The sequence below is a fragment of the Desmodus rotundus genome, chromosome 6 (genome assembly GCF_022682495.2).
Source record: "Desmodus rotundus isolate HL8 chromosome 6, HLdesRot8A.1, whole genome shotgun sequence".
Taxonomy (NCBI): Eukaryota; Metazoa; Chordata; class Mammalia; order Chiroptera; family Phyllostomidae; genus Desmodus; species Desmodus rotundus.
The window spans coordinates 68,095,913-68,113,209 of NC_071392.1; the positions used below are offsets into that span (position 1 = coordinate 68,095,913).

A 17,297-nucleotide genomic window follows, 5' to 3' on the forward strand; every position below is an offset into this window, starting at 1 on the left:
TTTTGTAGTTTTACCCTGTTGTTACCTGTTTCATGCAGTTTTTGACTCCCATCGTGCCGGTGAGGGTTATTCTCCCTCCAGGGCCGCGGCAACAGCAGTCTAGCCAGCCCTGCTCCAGTGTCTGGTGTCTACACCCCCAGAGCACCAAACCTAAAGAACGGCCGCCCTGGCAGGCTGTGCAGTGGGTACTCCTGTCTCCTCTCCCCAGTTTCTCACCTCCTGACTAACCAACCCAGTTAAGTTTCTGAAACACAAACTACTTCTCTTTTTGAAAATATGATGACTCTCCATTGAACTTATGGAATAATGTACAAAAACCCAGATTTCACACATTTCCTTTACAATGTTATCTCCTCAAGCATTCTATTCTCCAAGCACATTGAATGATGGGTCCTGTCCCTGAAATAACATATACTTTTTAACCTCGGGGTAGTGGCACATGGCATGTTCTCTGTGAACTAGCTCGGCTCCACTCTTCCTTCCGGATTCAGCTTGAAGGTCATATCCCCTTCTACTCTCTTCCGTTTCCTGTTGCTACTCGAGGCCCCACTGACTGCGCGTGCCAGTATGCATTAACTGTATATTTACAGTGCTGGAAGACACACACCGTCTCTTGTTGTCATCTCTGAATCTCTGGGGCACTTTGAGTTGACTATGAACCAGTCTAAAAATAATCTTCGTCTTTCTTTCTCTCTGCTGCGTAGAATTCCATTGTGTAAATGTACCATAGTTTTTTGAAGAAGCTTATACCCTTTGCGACACCATGGATGGAACTGGAGAGCATTATGCTGGGTGAAGTAGGCCAGGCAGTGAGGGACAAACACCATACGATCTCACCTTTATCTGGAACATAATCAACAAAAGAAAAAAGCAAACAAAATATAACCAGAGACATTGAAGTTAAGAACAATCTAACAATAGCCAGAGGGGAGTGGGGAGAGGACAGTGGGGAGAGGAGTTTTCAGGAACTGCTATAAAGGACACATGGACAAAACCAAGGGGGAGGGTGGAGGTGGGGGAGGGAGGTGGGTTTGGCTGGGGTGGGGTGGAGGGGTGGGGAGAAAATGAAGACAACTATAATTGAACAACAATAAAAATAAATAAAATTTAAAAAGAGAAAAAATCTTCTTAAATGTTACTTTTTAAAAATGGTGTTTTTCACAAAAGCTTTTAAAAATTCCCAGAGAGCTAGTTAACAATTTTGTTTGCAATGTACCCAAAAAGTGAACTCCCTCAGCTCTGCCACATTTAATACACTTTTGGAAGTCCCGTGCAGTTCTGTTATTCCCGGTGCACTGCTACCATAAGAGGTCTCTGCAGATCTCTGTTATAAATGTCATTTGTTCCCACTACGCAAGTGCCTAAGTATATGGTTGTCTAAACTGATATTGACTATTCTAGAGAGTTAAATCAGGTAATGTATCAAAATATCTGAAATCTAAAAATGCAGAAGTTGACTTTTATTCACAAATTGAAACAATTTTTTACCAAGTTCAATGTGACATATCCTTGCTTGTTCTTTCTGTGACATCAAGAGGGAAGCGGCAAAATTTTACCCTTATTCAAATAATTCTCAAATAATACTCAGAGCTGTTTTAATTACTTGGGCATTTTAGGTAAAATTATGGGGTGTTGAGGAAATTATAAAAAAGGTTGCTTTTGGTTCTGATTAATTTATTCCATTTTCATTTAAATCTATGGAAAAGTTGAAATCTAGTAGTTGATTTCAAATATTGTATTCCTGAGGTTCATTTTCTTTTAAAATTACTTAAAAAAACCGAGATATGAAAATATCCAGGAGATAAGTGAACATAAATGGGCACATTTTAATATGTACCAAACAATTACCTTATCACTTAGCTCAAAATCAAACTTGAAAAACAAGCGAGCATCTTTTTCTTTTCTCAGTGAAGATATATATTCTTACAGACTAGCTCGAGTTTGGATATCATTATTATTACTACATTCAATCATTTCTTCTCACAGTTTTCTCCCTTTGCTAATCTTCTTGAGTGGTAAAAATGCTTACACTATATAAAAATTAGACAGACAAATTATTACTCTCTAGAAAATATTTATTGACAAGTTTTACTTTTCTTTCCATTTTCTGAGAAATAAACATTATACACAAAATACAGTAAAATGCACTTTTCCCATTTCAAATAAATATATTTTACTCTTGTAAAAAATTAATAATCTGTGTAGTTCACCATAGTATCATAATCAGTGAAATAAAGCAAAGAAATTCTCTAGTTAAGTTGTCACTTATTTTTATGATTATCACAGCATTTTGCTGCAGAAAGGAAACACTATTCTCTGTAGAATTGTATACGGACTTGGATACTGTCACTTCTTGTTTGGGGAAGGCAAAGATAAGTTTCTTTAAAAAGTCTTTAGTGTCAAAAAGACTCTTAGTTTGGGAGAAAGAAAGCATCCAAGTCTTTGCTGAATGAGCAAAGTTATGTGTAAACTTTCTATTAATACTCCCTAGAGACCAGACTACATTCTGAATTATAATGACTGCTCTGTATCACACTAGCAATTTGTAAAAATTAGTGGTTAAGTATTTAAATTAATAGTTGTATACGTAATATAAAACCAGGACAGAATTTTAAAACTCTATTAACAGGAAAGGTTAAAAATAATGGTGTTACATAGGACAAATTTATCCTTTTCACAATTGTTATTAACATCATAAGAACTGAAATCTACTGAATTACACAGACTCAATACGGACTCTCACAGACACAGATCCCTGATCAGTTTAAGACAATGTGTTAGTTTACTCTTGTAAGTAGTTAAGAATATTTTAGTTAACTAGCAAAAATCACATTTAGGCAGTCACCAATCTTCAGACTTTTTATGTCTAATCTATTTTACCCTCAAAAGACTATATCACCAATTCATAAAAATCATTAGTACTGTCTAACTTCCTATATTAGCCGTTACTTGGCACTTCATATGCTAGCAAGCTTATGGAAGTAAATCAAACGTTACTGTAGCTCCAAGCCCACCATCGCAGGGCTCGTTTGCATGGATGCAGAAATGTTGGTCAACCTGTATCAAAGCATAAACCTCAAAGCATAACTGTGTTCAGTAAAAAATCTTACACAAGCTATAAAGTGGGTATTAGATCTGTGCTCAGCATTATAAACTATTGTCCAGGTGGGGACTTACAAAATATGAAACTTTTCCCTCTTTATTTAAAGGATACAAAATTAAATGCTTAGGCATTGTTTTACGGCAACATTTTTATTTCTACACATTTCTGAAACAAGTGTGTGCTCAAAAATTCACAAGTTCAATAAAATAAATTTGTGGTTTCCTTATTTGACATCCTTTATAATTCCTCCATCTCAAAGTGTGTATTAAAGCTGTTTGCCATGGATGTGTGCTCGAAGATCCTCGTCAGGCTTGGTTTCAACAATTCTACTGAGTGACACGACAGGTGCTGAGTCGTGTCGTTCTTCAGGGACATCATTTGGTCTGTCCCAGGCTCCCTTCTGTCATAATAGAGAGCCCAGAGCAGCGTGATGGTGAGAATCATGGCCAGGATCTGTGTCACGCCAATGGAGATTCCCAGAAACCTCAGCACCTGCAGTTGTTTGGTGCCTCTCAAAAACGAATACATTTTCTTCCCACAGCCCTGTAAAAGAAATAACGTGGTCAATAGTACTTCGGATGTGTTCCAGAGGGTCAAAGTGGTGAAAACAAACACTCTGTATCAGTGGGTAGAATCAAACGACTGAATCACAAAGTTTAGGACAGTGACTCTCAACCGGGGACCCCTGTGAGAAGTGGGAGGGGAGATGGAGATGGAACTTTTTGAAAAGCCTGCCCAGGTGACTCTGAGGAGCTCACTACCTTCTTCTGTCTTCCTCACAACCGGAAATTGAAAACTACTACATAAAAGCGCAACATCTAGAGCAGGGATCGGCAAACTTTTTTTGGTAAAGGGCCAGGTAGCATATATAGCATATCTTTTAGGTTTTGCAGGCTATGTGGTCCCTGTTCCAACTACTCATCTCCTCTACCGCAACACCACAGCAGCCACAGACAATGGTAAACGAAAGGATGTAGCTGTGTTCCAATGAAACTTCATGAACAAAAAAGGCAACAGGCCAGATCTGGGCACAAGCCATAAAGTGCTGACTCCTGATATAGACTGATTCAAAATTCTCAAAAGTAATGTTTCATCATTATTATTTGTATTCACTGTGTGGTTGTTGTTCATTTGGTGAAAATCTCTTCCCCAAGGATTAGGAATATTTTTCCCCAGGCTGCTGCTGAAACATGCTGGCAGGTGGAAATCAATCTATTCCCATCCCCCTACCCTCCACACGCACACACACCTCTGTCCTCTGCCTGCAGCAGAGATACACAGGGGGCACTTCCTGACATGACACCAAGTTCTAGTTCTACCCGGGAAGAACTTAACATCTGACTTAAAAAGATTAGCAAGGTTTTTGTTTGTGTGTTTAGTTTAAATTCAAAAGGCTATAAGAGTACCTGTGGTAGTACAGAAAGAAGAGGAGGGAAAAAAGAAAAAAAAAAATCCACCACTAGGGAACACAGGGGATAAGGGACAAAGAAAAGAAGGTAGAATGTGGCTAACAATTGTCACAAGTCACCTCACAGGTGACCAAAGCATAGGCTACCTACCATGTCTCTATTGAATCCATAGCAAAGAAAAGTAAAGTCACTCTTCTAAAGGGAAGCTGATTCTAAATTAAGGTAAAAATCTGGGGAAGAATTTTATAACAACAAATTTCAAAAACTTTGAAGATTCTGAGATGCTACTGTACTTGGAAGCTAACAAATTAGCCTGCCACGGTTTCATGGATGCTGGCAGAAGAGAGAGACAAAGAACTTTATCCCTCATAGCCACAGCAATAGCCAGGGGATGTGTCAGTTCTCAAGTCCCACGGGCAACATGAAGATAGTGAGACAACCCCTGCGCACACAGTAGGTTGCATTATGGGAGAGGGGCCCCCAGCTTAGGGAACCCTAATATTTTATGGCGGGTGGGAAGAATACCTGTCCTTTCCATTGGAGAGAGATATTATCTTCATTATATTAGAAAATAAACCTGCTTTGTCTCTGGAGTGACACACTTTCTTACTTTTCTAGTCTGTTTCCAATGCAAAAACCCTTGAAAAGATAGTCCAGCACAGCAGCAGCCAGTGAGACTCTGCTCACAAGACATGCAGAAATGCAAGAAACACATGGAAATTATCTCCCAACAATAAGAACTTGACTTTTCAAAGTTTTTATTCTGAGTTTGGAGTAAAAGTGAGTGGGGTGATTACCCTACTGAAGAAGCTCCTTAAATAAAAAGAAATTGATAATTATTTAAATAATCGCCTCCTTGATTTCTTCTCTAGATCACACAAAGAACTCAAATAAATCAAGGAAGGCGAGAGTCAGTTGTTAACTGTGCTTATACTGGAGGGGCGGAATGAATAATATATAATTCTCAGAATTCCAAAGTCACTGATCAGTAATTTTACCCCAGTAAGTTATTCTACTCAAGAAATAGAAATCATGTAAAACTAGTCTTGACACATTTCAATAACTACCTTTTCTGGTGCACAATGAAATACAAATTAATAGCAAAAGATTATCAAAGTTTCATCAATTTAACCAAATGAAAAATTAAAATATTTATAATTTAATACCATTTAACATTGGTTTAATGAGATCACTTCTCTGGCCATTATACTATTTAATACCTAAAACTATGCATGTGAACATATTCATGCGTGTGTACACACACGCCCTGTGGAAAACCAAAACACGTATCACAAAGACAATTCACCAACATTCAAATATTTTTCAAAGACTTATACTCAGCTAGTCTGTCAGGGCCCATTCAGACTTATGTTTATGTGTAACTCTAATTAGCATCCTTCGGTGACACAGTGTAGAATAATGGTTAAAAGTCATGAACTGCAGAGCCTGAATTCTGCACTTCAAATCCCTGCTCTGCAGCTGTAAGCTACGTGACATTGGGCAAGTTACTTTTATGTCCGTGCTTCAGTTTTCTCATCTGAAAACGTACATAATAATAGTGCCCACCTGTTTGAGACTTTGAAAGAATTAAATGAATAAACACATTTAAACACTTAGAGTGGGGGTTGGTACAGGGTAAGAGTTCAGTAGGTGTAAGCTGTTATCTGGTGTGTCAGCCCACAGAAGCCTAGAAAATTCAAATTAAAATAGATGGAAAATCCACGAAAAGCAGATATTAATGAACAAGTATGAAATTCAACACTTTTAAAAAGTATGAACAAACCAAAATCACAGCATTGTGTCGGCACCTGAGTATCCATGCAACAACCTTTGCCCACGGAGCTAATGTGGCTGTCACTGTTTTTCAGGACAGCGAAGTAATTATCTACAATGATTATTTGCCACTGAGACATTAGATCACTAGCTTTCTCATTAAGCAGAGAAGGATTAATACAATTTGGAAAAAGTCACATTAAAAATAGTTAAAATTAAAAGGTTAACTTCTAACACTTGGAAGGTTAATTTATAGGGACATATCATTTAACATCACTGTCAAGTAATGCCGCACCAGACCTTCAGATCTGTCTTTGAAGAGATGGATATAAAGTGGCCATCGGTGACATTTGGTTGATCCCTCACCTACGTTCTTGGTACTTAGCATAAAGATGTATCTTTAATAAATAAATAATTACATGGACATATCAATATTTGGTCCATCAATATTTTGGTAATACTACTTAAATTAAATTTCAGAATTAAAGGTAAACCATTTAAGAAATACACATGCTGATGATTCAATGCTATGGAATACTGTAAGTCAATTATCATTTGATTTTTCCCTTTTCAATAGTCTATGGTGCTTAAATTTTACTGATATAGTTCTTTCTATTGGAACAAGATCTCACATCCCTTTTAACTAATTCAATCTAACCTGGAAAACTACAGAAAAGATAGTATTTATTTTTTTAAATCTGTGAATAAGATAAAGCAGAAATTGATAATAAGCTATAGTCTATTGTGTTTCATAGTTTTGGCATTAAGGAAAGTCTTTCAATTTTGTTTTGAACAATCACATCAAGGATGGTTTGAAAATGTGATATACTGGTTAATATTGAATGTTTTAGAGTAAGAGTGTACCTTGGAAATCAATGAGTTCAACTTTTTAAATAGTACAAATATAGCTAAAAAGCACTTCCAGAATGCCTCAGCAAAACACAGAGGAAAGAGACTCTGAAGAGTCTCTCCTCTATATAAACAATGGAAGCAGTAGCAAGAATTCTCAGAATAAACCCCTTTATAACTCTGCAAATTAACCAAAGGCTTGCAAAAATCTGAGGAGCATTGACTTAAAAAGGCACCTGAGTCTCAGTAAGAACATCAAGCTTTGTGGCACCTTAACTTGCCCTATTCCCATTCTCCGTTCCCTGCTCTGGAGTAGCCTTGAAAATCTGTGGTTTTCAAGTCACAATTAAAAAAAGTCACAATTATGGTGAAAACCAGTGGCCCAGAAGCCACCAGAGGTAACAGAATAGGGGTGGAGCTTCTTCAAAGCCCCATTACCAGAGAATTGTCATTATTTGTCCTATCTGGTGGTTCCTTAGAAGACCTCATTGCAAGCTGTCTTTATTTGAACCTGATATGCAGTTCGACCAGGACTCCCCCACCCCATGTTTGTCAAAAGTAACCAGAGGTAACTATTGAACACTGAGGCTGCCTGAGACAGTGGATAATAGTTGCACACAATGGGTAAGTCAAAAAACTTAAAGCTGGGGAAAAGAGTGGCCTTAGCAAAGCTCCGATATATTCATGGGGAAGTTACACAAATGAGTACAGCTGTGCTTATGCCTAAGACTGTGCACATGCCAAGGAAAGACCTAAGAAAGCCCTAAGGTCTCACCTCTGGCTAACCTCGAGACTTGGTGCACCCAAAGCAAAGGCTGGGAGACTTACTGGTTCGAGGCATCTAAGGAAATCTCTGTTCATTCATTAACTGACCACTAAGCTAACTAAGCAGAGACTTCCAGAGCCACACATGGCAAAGAATACAGACCTTACAAAATCGGTTTAGGAAAGTCATCAATGACCAATAAGTAACAACAATAAACAACAAGTGTGGGGAGGAGGGAGGACCTGATTTCCGAGTTGCCATGTCCTATTATTTAAAATGTCCAGTGTTCCACGACAACAACAAAAGTCACAAGAGGCACAAAGGAATAAGAAAGTATGGGTCACACCCACACAAAGACACATCAGAGGAAAAGCTTGTAATGAGAGAAGCTCCTGGCCTCCCTGCCCACACTTGAACAACAGCGGCTCTTAACAAGCATTTTCTTGTTGGAACCTGTCACTTAATAAGATGTGCTGGTCCTATTTCTGCTCTCAGACAATCCCTTTTCCAGAAGCCAGAGAGTCATGTCTGATGAATCATCACTTTCCCATTCTCTTCTCTAGACTAAATATTCCTACTTCGTCCAAATTTTCCAAATATCCACACTTCATCATCCTGATTATCTCCTTCTGGATGATGCTGATTTTATAAATGTTTCTTTGAGAATAATACTGATTTTAACTTTAAAACATTAGAAATACAATAAAATATTAAGCCAACCAAGGTTGTTGTGAGTTTGGAAAAACAGCTTTTCAGGTACCCAGAAGAGTGGACATGGGTTTGTCTCACATGGCAGAGTCGGGACCCAGTCTCCTTCCTGATCACTAGGCCCTGAAGACTATGTCCATGCCGAGATGGGCAAGGGCGTTTAACTCAAAGCAAAGATCCTAGTTTGATTCCTCAATTTATAATGTGTCAGTCTTATCACTTCCTCACTTCGTTTACAAAATACATAGATAACCCCTCAGAACAAGACAAAATTTAAGTACTTGTTTGTCATTACAATTCGTTAATTATAACTTATGCTTCTCTATCAAGAATCTCTCAGAAGAAGGTCTTATCTACAGATTAGTTAAAAGATGAAATCTGACATCTCTATGTATTTTAAATTATGTCCAAGTGGAATATGTTAGCCTATGCCCTTGCATACTATTCTCCACCAAAGTGCACTGAAGAACACCGTAAGAAACTTCTCAATAAAATTAGTGAAAAATAATATTAAAGATGTTTTCCTAGGTAACTTAGAGTAGTAGATGAAAAAAAATCCCACTTGAAAAAAATACTTTAGAATTTTGCTCCCTTTGAAAATGTGGAATATTCAATTCTAACATTAAATCATGCAAATGATTACCTGTCCTGTTCATCTGGGCTTTCAGAAAGCAAAGAGGCAAGTTTGAAACTCCACAACCCCATCTGTCCTCGTATCAAGCATGTCTAATTAATCTGTTCTTAGCCTTTACTCTGGATCCAATGCTATTTATATTTTATTATTAATTCATTGTATCTTTCTTGTTGTGCTCTGCATTAAATCAGTTATTTAATAAAAAGATACTGGGTGTAAATATAAAAAAAGCACAAGCCTCTCTCTACTGACACAATTTAATATTGGATGGCTCAGAAAACATTGTAGAAACCTTCAGCATATTGCTCAATATTAGTGATTCATACACACAATTACTTAATGCTAAGGATTAACTTTCCAAAAGAACATTCTTCTTCTTGATAAGACAGTATTTTGCCAGACTTTTTTTTTTTTTTAATAAAATAACTGTCCTTCTCAGCCACCCTAAATGCTTCATGGAAACAGCTGTGGGTTTATGGTCCTTTCTGCATTATCGCCATTGAAGTATCCAATCCAAGCACAGATCGTGAGCTTAGTTTGGTCCAATCAAATAATCGTGCATAAGGTCTACACGTTTCTATCTAAACTTGGACATCTCCACTGAAAAGCAAGACACTAAGTCTAAAGAAGAAAAAAATGTAGATGCGTCTTTGTATAATTTATCGTACTCTTCATAGATATTTAGTTGCATAAATGAACATTTCGGTTAAGTGAGTCAGAAGAGGAAATAGAAATGTTAAGAATTAAAAATTGCATTCCATTTCACAAAGCGTGTTTTATTCCTGATAGGAAAGAACTGAATTACACTTATTTGCCTTTCTCAAAATAAAATACCGAGTTGATTTATCTCGAATATGTTTTCTTCCTAAGTAAAGCTATGCTAGCCCTACGCTAGTAACCAAAGCTACACATAAGACACACTGGCTAACCTACTTTACTCGCAGGGACATTAAAATTCTGGTCCACCATTATCTGTAAATAATAACATTACCTTCTTATCAGAGAAAAATTACTAATCCCTACATTTCCTGGAATCTATTTGAAGGCATGTCAGAATGCCTCATTTCACTTGAGGAAATTATACACTTGAAATTATCCTCTGATCTATCTCCAAAATGAATTTCTAAAATTAGAAAAGCAGCCACGGCCTTCACAGGCTATGTGAGAGAGTTAGATAGATCTCGTGGGCTTATGCAATAAATAAAATCTAGGTGCCGAACAAGCCAGTATGATATTTTTATAATTGATTTTTGATGATAAACATGCCTCTCAAGTTTGAAATGACTGTGTTAATTATCAGGTACAAATATATAATCTTCTGCTCTATTTCTTCTAAAATTAAAAAATTGAATGATAGCAGTTCATGAGCTTTAAACAGGTTGGACTGTAAGTTTTCCACTGATAATCATAAGCTCTGCAGGAAATAAATGCTTTAAATCCTTTAAGAAAATCAAACAGCAAGTAACAGAATTCACTACAGGACTTTGTGTTGCCTTAAGAGTAAGGTTAACCAAACCCATCCACAGGAAATGCAGTAGAAAAGTCTTCTTACTTCTGACTAATAACAGGCCCTCATATCTCATTTAATCCTCATAATAGTTCACCATTAGATAGGAAGAATCATCAAATTCAAAAGACTGTATTTAGTGAACATTTTCCATTCTTATAAAAAAAAAAAAGGTGGCTATAAAGAGACCAGAGTCAGAAAGCCAACAGGTGTTACCCTCCGCAGTGAGGCCAGTTCCAGCAGCAGGCATTCCCTGCCCGACTGATTATAACCTTTACGAACTGCTCGTTCAAGCAGTGTCTCTCACTGGGCCCTTTTGTCCACCTAAATGTTCATCTGTAAGTGGGAAGGTGTTAAAACAAGCAAAGTGGGAAACCACAGGAAGTCTCCAAAACCTTGACCTCAAAACCTACCTTTAGCCAGCACAAATATATATAACCAGAAAATGCATACTTTCTGGTCCTAACAGGCAAAACTAGGACCATTTTGGCTAGTGAAAACCCTAATCCCAGGTTGGTAACTTTTCTATTTACTTTAATAAATATGTTAATGAATTACTGTTACTATTGTCATTAGCCACCACCATTGAAGATTTGTATTTCTTATGTGTCAAGTGGTTTGCTAAGGGTTTCTCATTGAGTAGCTTTGTAAGACTACAGTGAGGTAGGTACTACTATTATCTTACTTAATAGATAAGGAAAGTGAGATTTAGAAGTAAAAAAAATGTATAAACTCTCAGCTTGCTCCTCACCATGTATTCCACATCTCAAAATTTCACTGTCCAAAAGTATGCTTTAAAATCCATTAGATAGCTCTATGACTAGCTACGTCACGTTTTTCTCATCTGTAAAATGGAGATAATAATACTGTAGCCTTCAGAGACTTGTGTTTGGGTTTAAAGGAGATAATGCATGTAAATACTTGACCATAGATCTATGTAATCATAAATAAGTATCCTATTTGAAAAGTGCAATGTGTACTTTTCAATCTCTGATTTACTTTAATCTCAGCTATTACTAGTAGTACATACTACACATAGGCCTATTCTTAGGGGTTTGAATACGTTAATTCACTTAACTCTCGGAACAACCCTATGAGATAAGCACTCTGGTGATACTCGTTTTACAGGTTGGACCTGACCAAGAAAAATAAAAGGTGAGAAAAATGAAGGACAGAATTCAGAGCCTAGTCTGAACCACTGAATAATGCTTCCTCATTTAGGAAAACTCACACCTCAAAACCTCTCCTCCTCTGACTCCCAGGACACTGCTTTCCATTTCTTCTCTGCCTCCAATTGGCAACTCCTCCCCTGCCTTTAAATGTTGCTGTTCCCCAACTTCTGTCCTTGGTTGCATATATCACATCATCTCTTCCTATGGTCTTCTTTCCTCCCATGCATTCATCACCTCAAGTACACTGATACCACCTATAACCTCTTAGTCCCCCAACTCACCCCAGACTATTCTCCATCTCTTCCGTGTGACTCGTGTCCACAGACTGTTAGCCAGAGACCACACTCCCTAGCCTCCCTTGCAGCTAGCTAAGCACAGCCATGCGAGCCCTCTCCAGTGCCATGTGAGCAGAGGTGATGAGTGTAGAACTTCATGTATGGGATGTGTTCCTTCCCACTTCCTCCTTTCCCCATTGACTGGAATTGGAGAAAAACCGGAGCAACTTTGGAAGGCAGGTATTCAAAAGAGGCAAAGCTGCCTCACCATCCTGGGCCCCTGCATGAACTGTGCAGCAGAGCTGCCTGACAGACTGGACCAGTTGGCTGTTCTAGGAGAGAGAAATAGACTCCCACCTTATTTAAGCTATTGTATTTTGAGTCAGCTCTTTCCCTAATTAATACGCACAAAATCCACCTCTTTGGCTGAATTCTGTCTCCTAAGCTTAATAACTCCCACTGGGAGTGTATGGAGTACCAGGACAGGACCCTCAAACCCAGCATTTCCAAAGTGGAATAATCAAAGCCAACCTCTCCCCCTCAAAAAATGGCTTCATCTAATCAGGGCCCAAGTGAAAGTCAAGAGTCCTCGCAGCTTCCCTGTCACTCACTCCCCACAGCAATGCATCACCTAGTCTGTTCATTCTCCCGCTTTCATATCCTTCACTTTCATTCCCTCCTCTTACAATCACGCACGTGAATGACCTGCAACAGTTTCCAGCAGACTTCCCCACCTCCAGCCAGACCCAATCCTCACCTCACCCGTTCTCTGCCCATAAAATGATTTTTAAGCACAAATCTAAAATTGTTACTTTGTGAGGTACTTTTCCAGGTCAAAATACTACAAAGACTTTCATGTCAGTATATTCTAAAGGCAAAATTTGCAAGTCTCTACAAATAAAGCACAAGGGGAAAAGTTGTTTGAATAGTGAATGGGTAACAGGAAACTCACAATTGAATTACCTAGAGAAAGAGAGAGAAAGAAAAGAGAAACGCATTTGTATACCTGAAGCAAACTGGCAGGATAGTTCAAACCCTGATTAGATCAAGCAAAGCCTGGAGATAAAGGGATTTCCCCCAACCAAGCCCAAACCCACCCTGCAGGATTTTGAATTAAACAGATACCACCCAGTGTCAGAGGCCAGATGATCCCTGCCAGCAGTTGCTGAGCAGATAATGAAGTCAGCAGAGAGGCAGGAGGGAGTGTCTTTGACTTGATATAAAAGGGCCCTGAGAATGGAACTTCTTGGGGATATTCCATCCAACTAACCACTGGGCCTGAAAGCTGCCTGCCGTTTACTATCTGGGCAGGATATTCTGTGTGTGTTTATCTGAGAATGGAGCTTCATTCTGAATCAATCAGAATCCCAGGACTATTCTGTCTTAGGCCATCCTTTCATAATAATGCCTCAATTTTGTAAACGCATTTGCTGTTTTATTATTCTGTAGGTACTCGCAGACTTCTGTAGAAAATGCATGCATTATCAGGTCATCCCGGGTGCTTCAGAATTTGGGCCATCCTGCCCAGCCCTGCATGGCTTCCTCATGCCCCGGGGTTCCACTGTGTTGTCTCACTTACAGCTCTAACTCTGCACTGCTGCCTCTCTGCTTAGAATAGCCTTTTTCAGCCCCATGGCACCCAAATATTTTCTGCACCAGGCTAACAGCCCAATGAATTTCTACCCCCCGCCATGTGCTCTCTGTATCTTAAACACAAACACAATGGCAATTAAGAACTGCCTCTGTCAGGCTCCTTCTTGCGCCCCAGTTCAAGATCATCTAACTCCAACCTCTTATTCTAGCCACTGCTGTGAGAATCATTTCTATGCAGATTTGACTCACTTAAGGTCAGTGTAATTGGCCATTACCTGGCCAGAGGCCTAAGCTGCTACATCTCACTTCCTTGCCGTGGACTTCTCTTTCAACACTTACCCTGAACTGTGATTGTTTCCAGTATGGCAATTTACTTGGCTCTGAGAAGAATCCCACCAGTAACTTAAGAGCAGGGTTGCCTGGGAGAAAAATGATCAACCCCACAACTGCGTGAGCTTGCCATGGAGACACCCCCACGTCCCACTCTCTCCTTCTGTGTCCACAACATTCTGTCAAGTCTCTACCCCTGTCTCAGAAGTGCTGAGAAAATACTTATGGGTTTAACAATTATAAAATAAGAGATGTTTCTACTAGTCAAAACAGATACACAGTTTGACTCACTTTTCTAAGTGGTCAAAGGTGTTAGCAGGAGAAGAGTGTTAACAAAAAGTGCCAAGGACTGAGATATTGCCCAGAAAAAAGAATGCATATAGATTATAAAACACAAACCACTGGATAAGGATAGCTAGGTACGAAGATGAGTAGGGACAGGACCTCCAATATGGGCGAGGGCTGGCGAGGGCTGACTTTGTAAATTTGTGACTTTCAGCTCACCGGGCAGAATACCCATAACTGAGAGAATAAAACCTCAAACAACCCATCCCACATGGTTCACCCTGAGCAGCCCCCACATTTTACTTGGGAGAGCACCCCTACATATCCATTTACAATCCGTGACCTCTGACAACTGTACATACTTGTTATCATCTGGGTTCTTTGCCCTGCAAGCCAGATAAAGAGTACATCTCTTCACATCCACACACCCTGCTCTTCTCCAGCTCCCTATTTATAGATGTTTCCTGTTACTCAGAGAAGAAATAAACAACCATCAAAGAGGCAGAAATAGCCCCGGCAGGGTAGTTCAGTTGGTTCCAGCTTTGTCTGGTATACCAAAAGGTTGCAGGTTCGATCTCCAGTTGGGGTACCTAAGGTAGGCAACTGATCGATGTTTCTCACATTAATGTTTCTCTCCCTCTATCATTCCCACCCTCCCCCTCTCTCTAAAATCAATAATAAGCATATCCTTGGGTGAGGATTAAAAATAATAATAACAAATAGGTAGTAATGGTTTGGTTCATATTATTTGTCACAAGAAAAATTACTGTATTGAGAGTACTTGATATTCAAACCCAACACCTCATGAAACATACAAAGAATACAGGTCTAAAGGAGAAGTACACACAGCATGTGGAAAAGATCTCTCTGTGCAGCCCTGACGTACATTTCTGAGCACTACTCTTCTGAAGAAGCAGTCAACACCTTTTCACAGTGGTCTTTCTCCTAGCTACAAAACAGATTTGTCTTTGGGGCTACATTTTACTTGACTCTGTGCCCATTTGTTTTACATTTTGAGTTGGTCCATTTGAACTAAGGCCTGCTGTGAGCCTGCTGACTTCCACTTACATTTTTTGAGGTGGCATAGAGAGGGGGGGAAATGCCATTTCAGGCCCTTTGGAGAGATGTTTGTGCTTCATTTACTACCTGAGCCAACAAGCACTGCCACTGTTCTCCACAGCTGTGGTTATTCGCACTTCTAGGGATGAGACATCAAGGAAAGTTAATAAAAGCTACAGATCCTAGTCACTGAAAAAGTGCACATAAAATATCAAAAACAATTTCAGTGGCATTGTTTTTTCCTTGAAGCCCATCCAAGAAGAGCACAGGTCCAGGGGCAAGAGTCTGGGAAGGCCTGCTCTCCAAAGACTTTTTCTCTACCAGCCTTTTTATTCTTCTTGCTCTTTCTTCCTTCCCCAGATCAAGTACAGACACAGAACTCTGGAAACTAAGTTGGTGGAAAACTCAGCAAGTGAGAGAAGGAAGAGATTCGTCCTCGTCCTGTATTTTAGCAATTTTAACTCTGGGTCTGATGTTTTCCTGAAGCCACGTCCCACACCTCGTTCGTATTTGAGGAGTTTGGCCACACAAACAATCCCAAAAGAACAGGGCAGTAAGCAGTCAGTAACCATGGGCCCAGACCCCTGGGTGGGCTTTTGCACTTGCAGTTCCTTAGGCTAAAAAAAAAGTATTCTTCAACATACCGTTGCGTGGTTGGGCCCTTCTCATCAATTGGTCATAGCTCAAATGCCACTTCCTAAGACAGCCTGATCTGACTTGTCCTATCTCAAGTAGCTCCCTCATCAGTAAAGCAATTCTCCAGCACGTGACTCTGCTCAGAGTCTTCAAAGTGCTTACCACCACCTGAAATTATATTTTATTGTTTTTCTCGTTAATTGTTTACATCCTCAACTAGAATATAAGTTAGGTTATACAACAGGAGACAGTTTTGTCTGCAACAGCTTCCACTCTGTCCTCAGCACTTACAATAGCACCTGGAACCCAGTAGGTACTCACAAAACATTTTCAGTTAATGAATACACTGAGACCAATTGATGGTCAGAGATATTTTCAACTGTGATTTTTAAATGTATACTTTTATATATGTGTGTAGTTCAATGTGGATATTTGAGGAGTTGTATGCCAGACCCAATAATAACTCTGATGGGAATGTTTCTAAAATGTGCAACTGCTGCTATATTTCTGCTCTGTCATTTTTCACAGGTTTCAAATATGTCATAAAATATTATTGGGTCAGGGACTAAGCAGGCTACCAGATGGTTGAGAATGATTTATTTCCTTGATTTCAGGAAAAAAGAAATTACAGGAAGAAAGCCAGTTCTTATCTCTGAGCTTTCAGAATATGAAAGATAAAAGGGACCCTGAAGTTCATCTAGTCCAGATTCACTCTTAATTTAAAAACCCATTCTACCCACCAATGACATGGTGATCTGACCTTGATTTTAATATTTTTAGAGATAAGACACTCACTATTTTACAAGAGAGCCTGTACCACAACTAGATGGATTTTGATGAATGAGCAAAGTCTTCCTTCTCTGGATTCAAAATTTCCTTGCTGTGTCACTGGCCCTTGGAGCAACAATGGGTAAGTCTTGTTCCTGTACTGAATGGACTGTGAAATAGTTGAAGACGTCTGTCTCCCGTTAGTACTCGAGACTTCAGAGTAAACATCCCAAGTCCCTCCAGCTATCCCTCCCCTGTTTCTCCTTCCAGACCCCTCGTTTTCCAGGTGGATGATCTATGGGTACACTACAATCAGGAAACGTGTTTTCCAGGGCAAAGTGGGATTAAATATTATTTTTAATGATGGATTTAATTGTACTTGTGCCATAAAGCACTAAGTGATCCACTTTTGTAAGTCAACTATGCATAT

General features: G+C 39.1%; 1 protein-coding gene across 1 annotated transcript in view; it reads right to left on the reverse strand.

Moving 5' to 3' along the window:
- Positions 1-2,057: 2,057 nt before the first annotated feature.
- TSPAN12 (tetraspanin 12) overlaps positions 2,058-17,297 on the reverse strand; it is a 72,886-nt gene continuing 57,646 nt past the window's right edge. Inside the window, exon 9 of the mRNA XM_024555161.4 lies at positions 2,058-3,646. Within this exon, the coding sequence (XP_024410929.1) occupies positions 3,341-3,646 (306 nt within the window). The 3' untranslated portion in view covers positions 2,058-3,340. The remainder of the gene's footprint in view (positions 3,647-17,297) is intronic.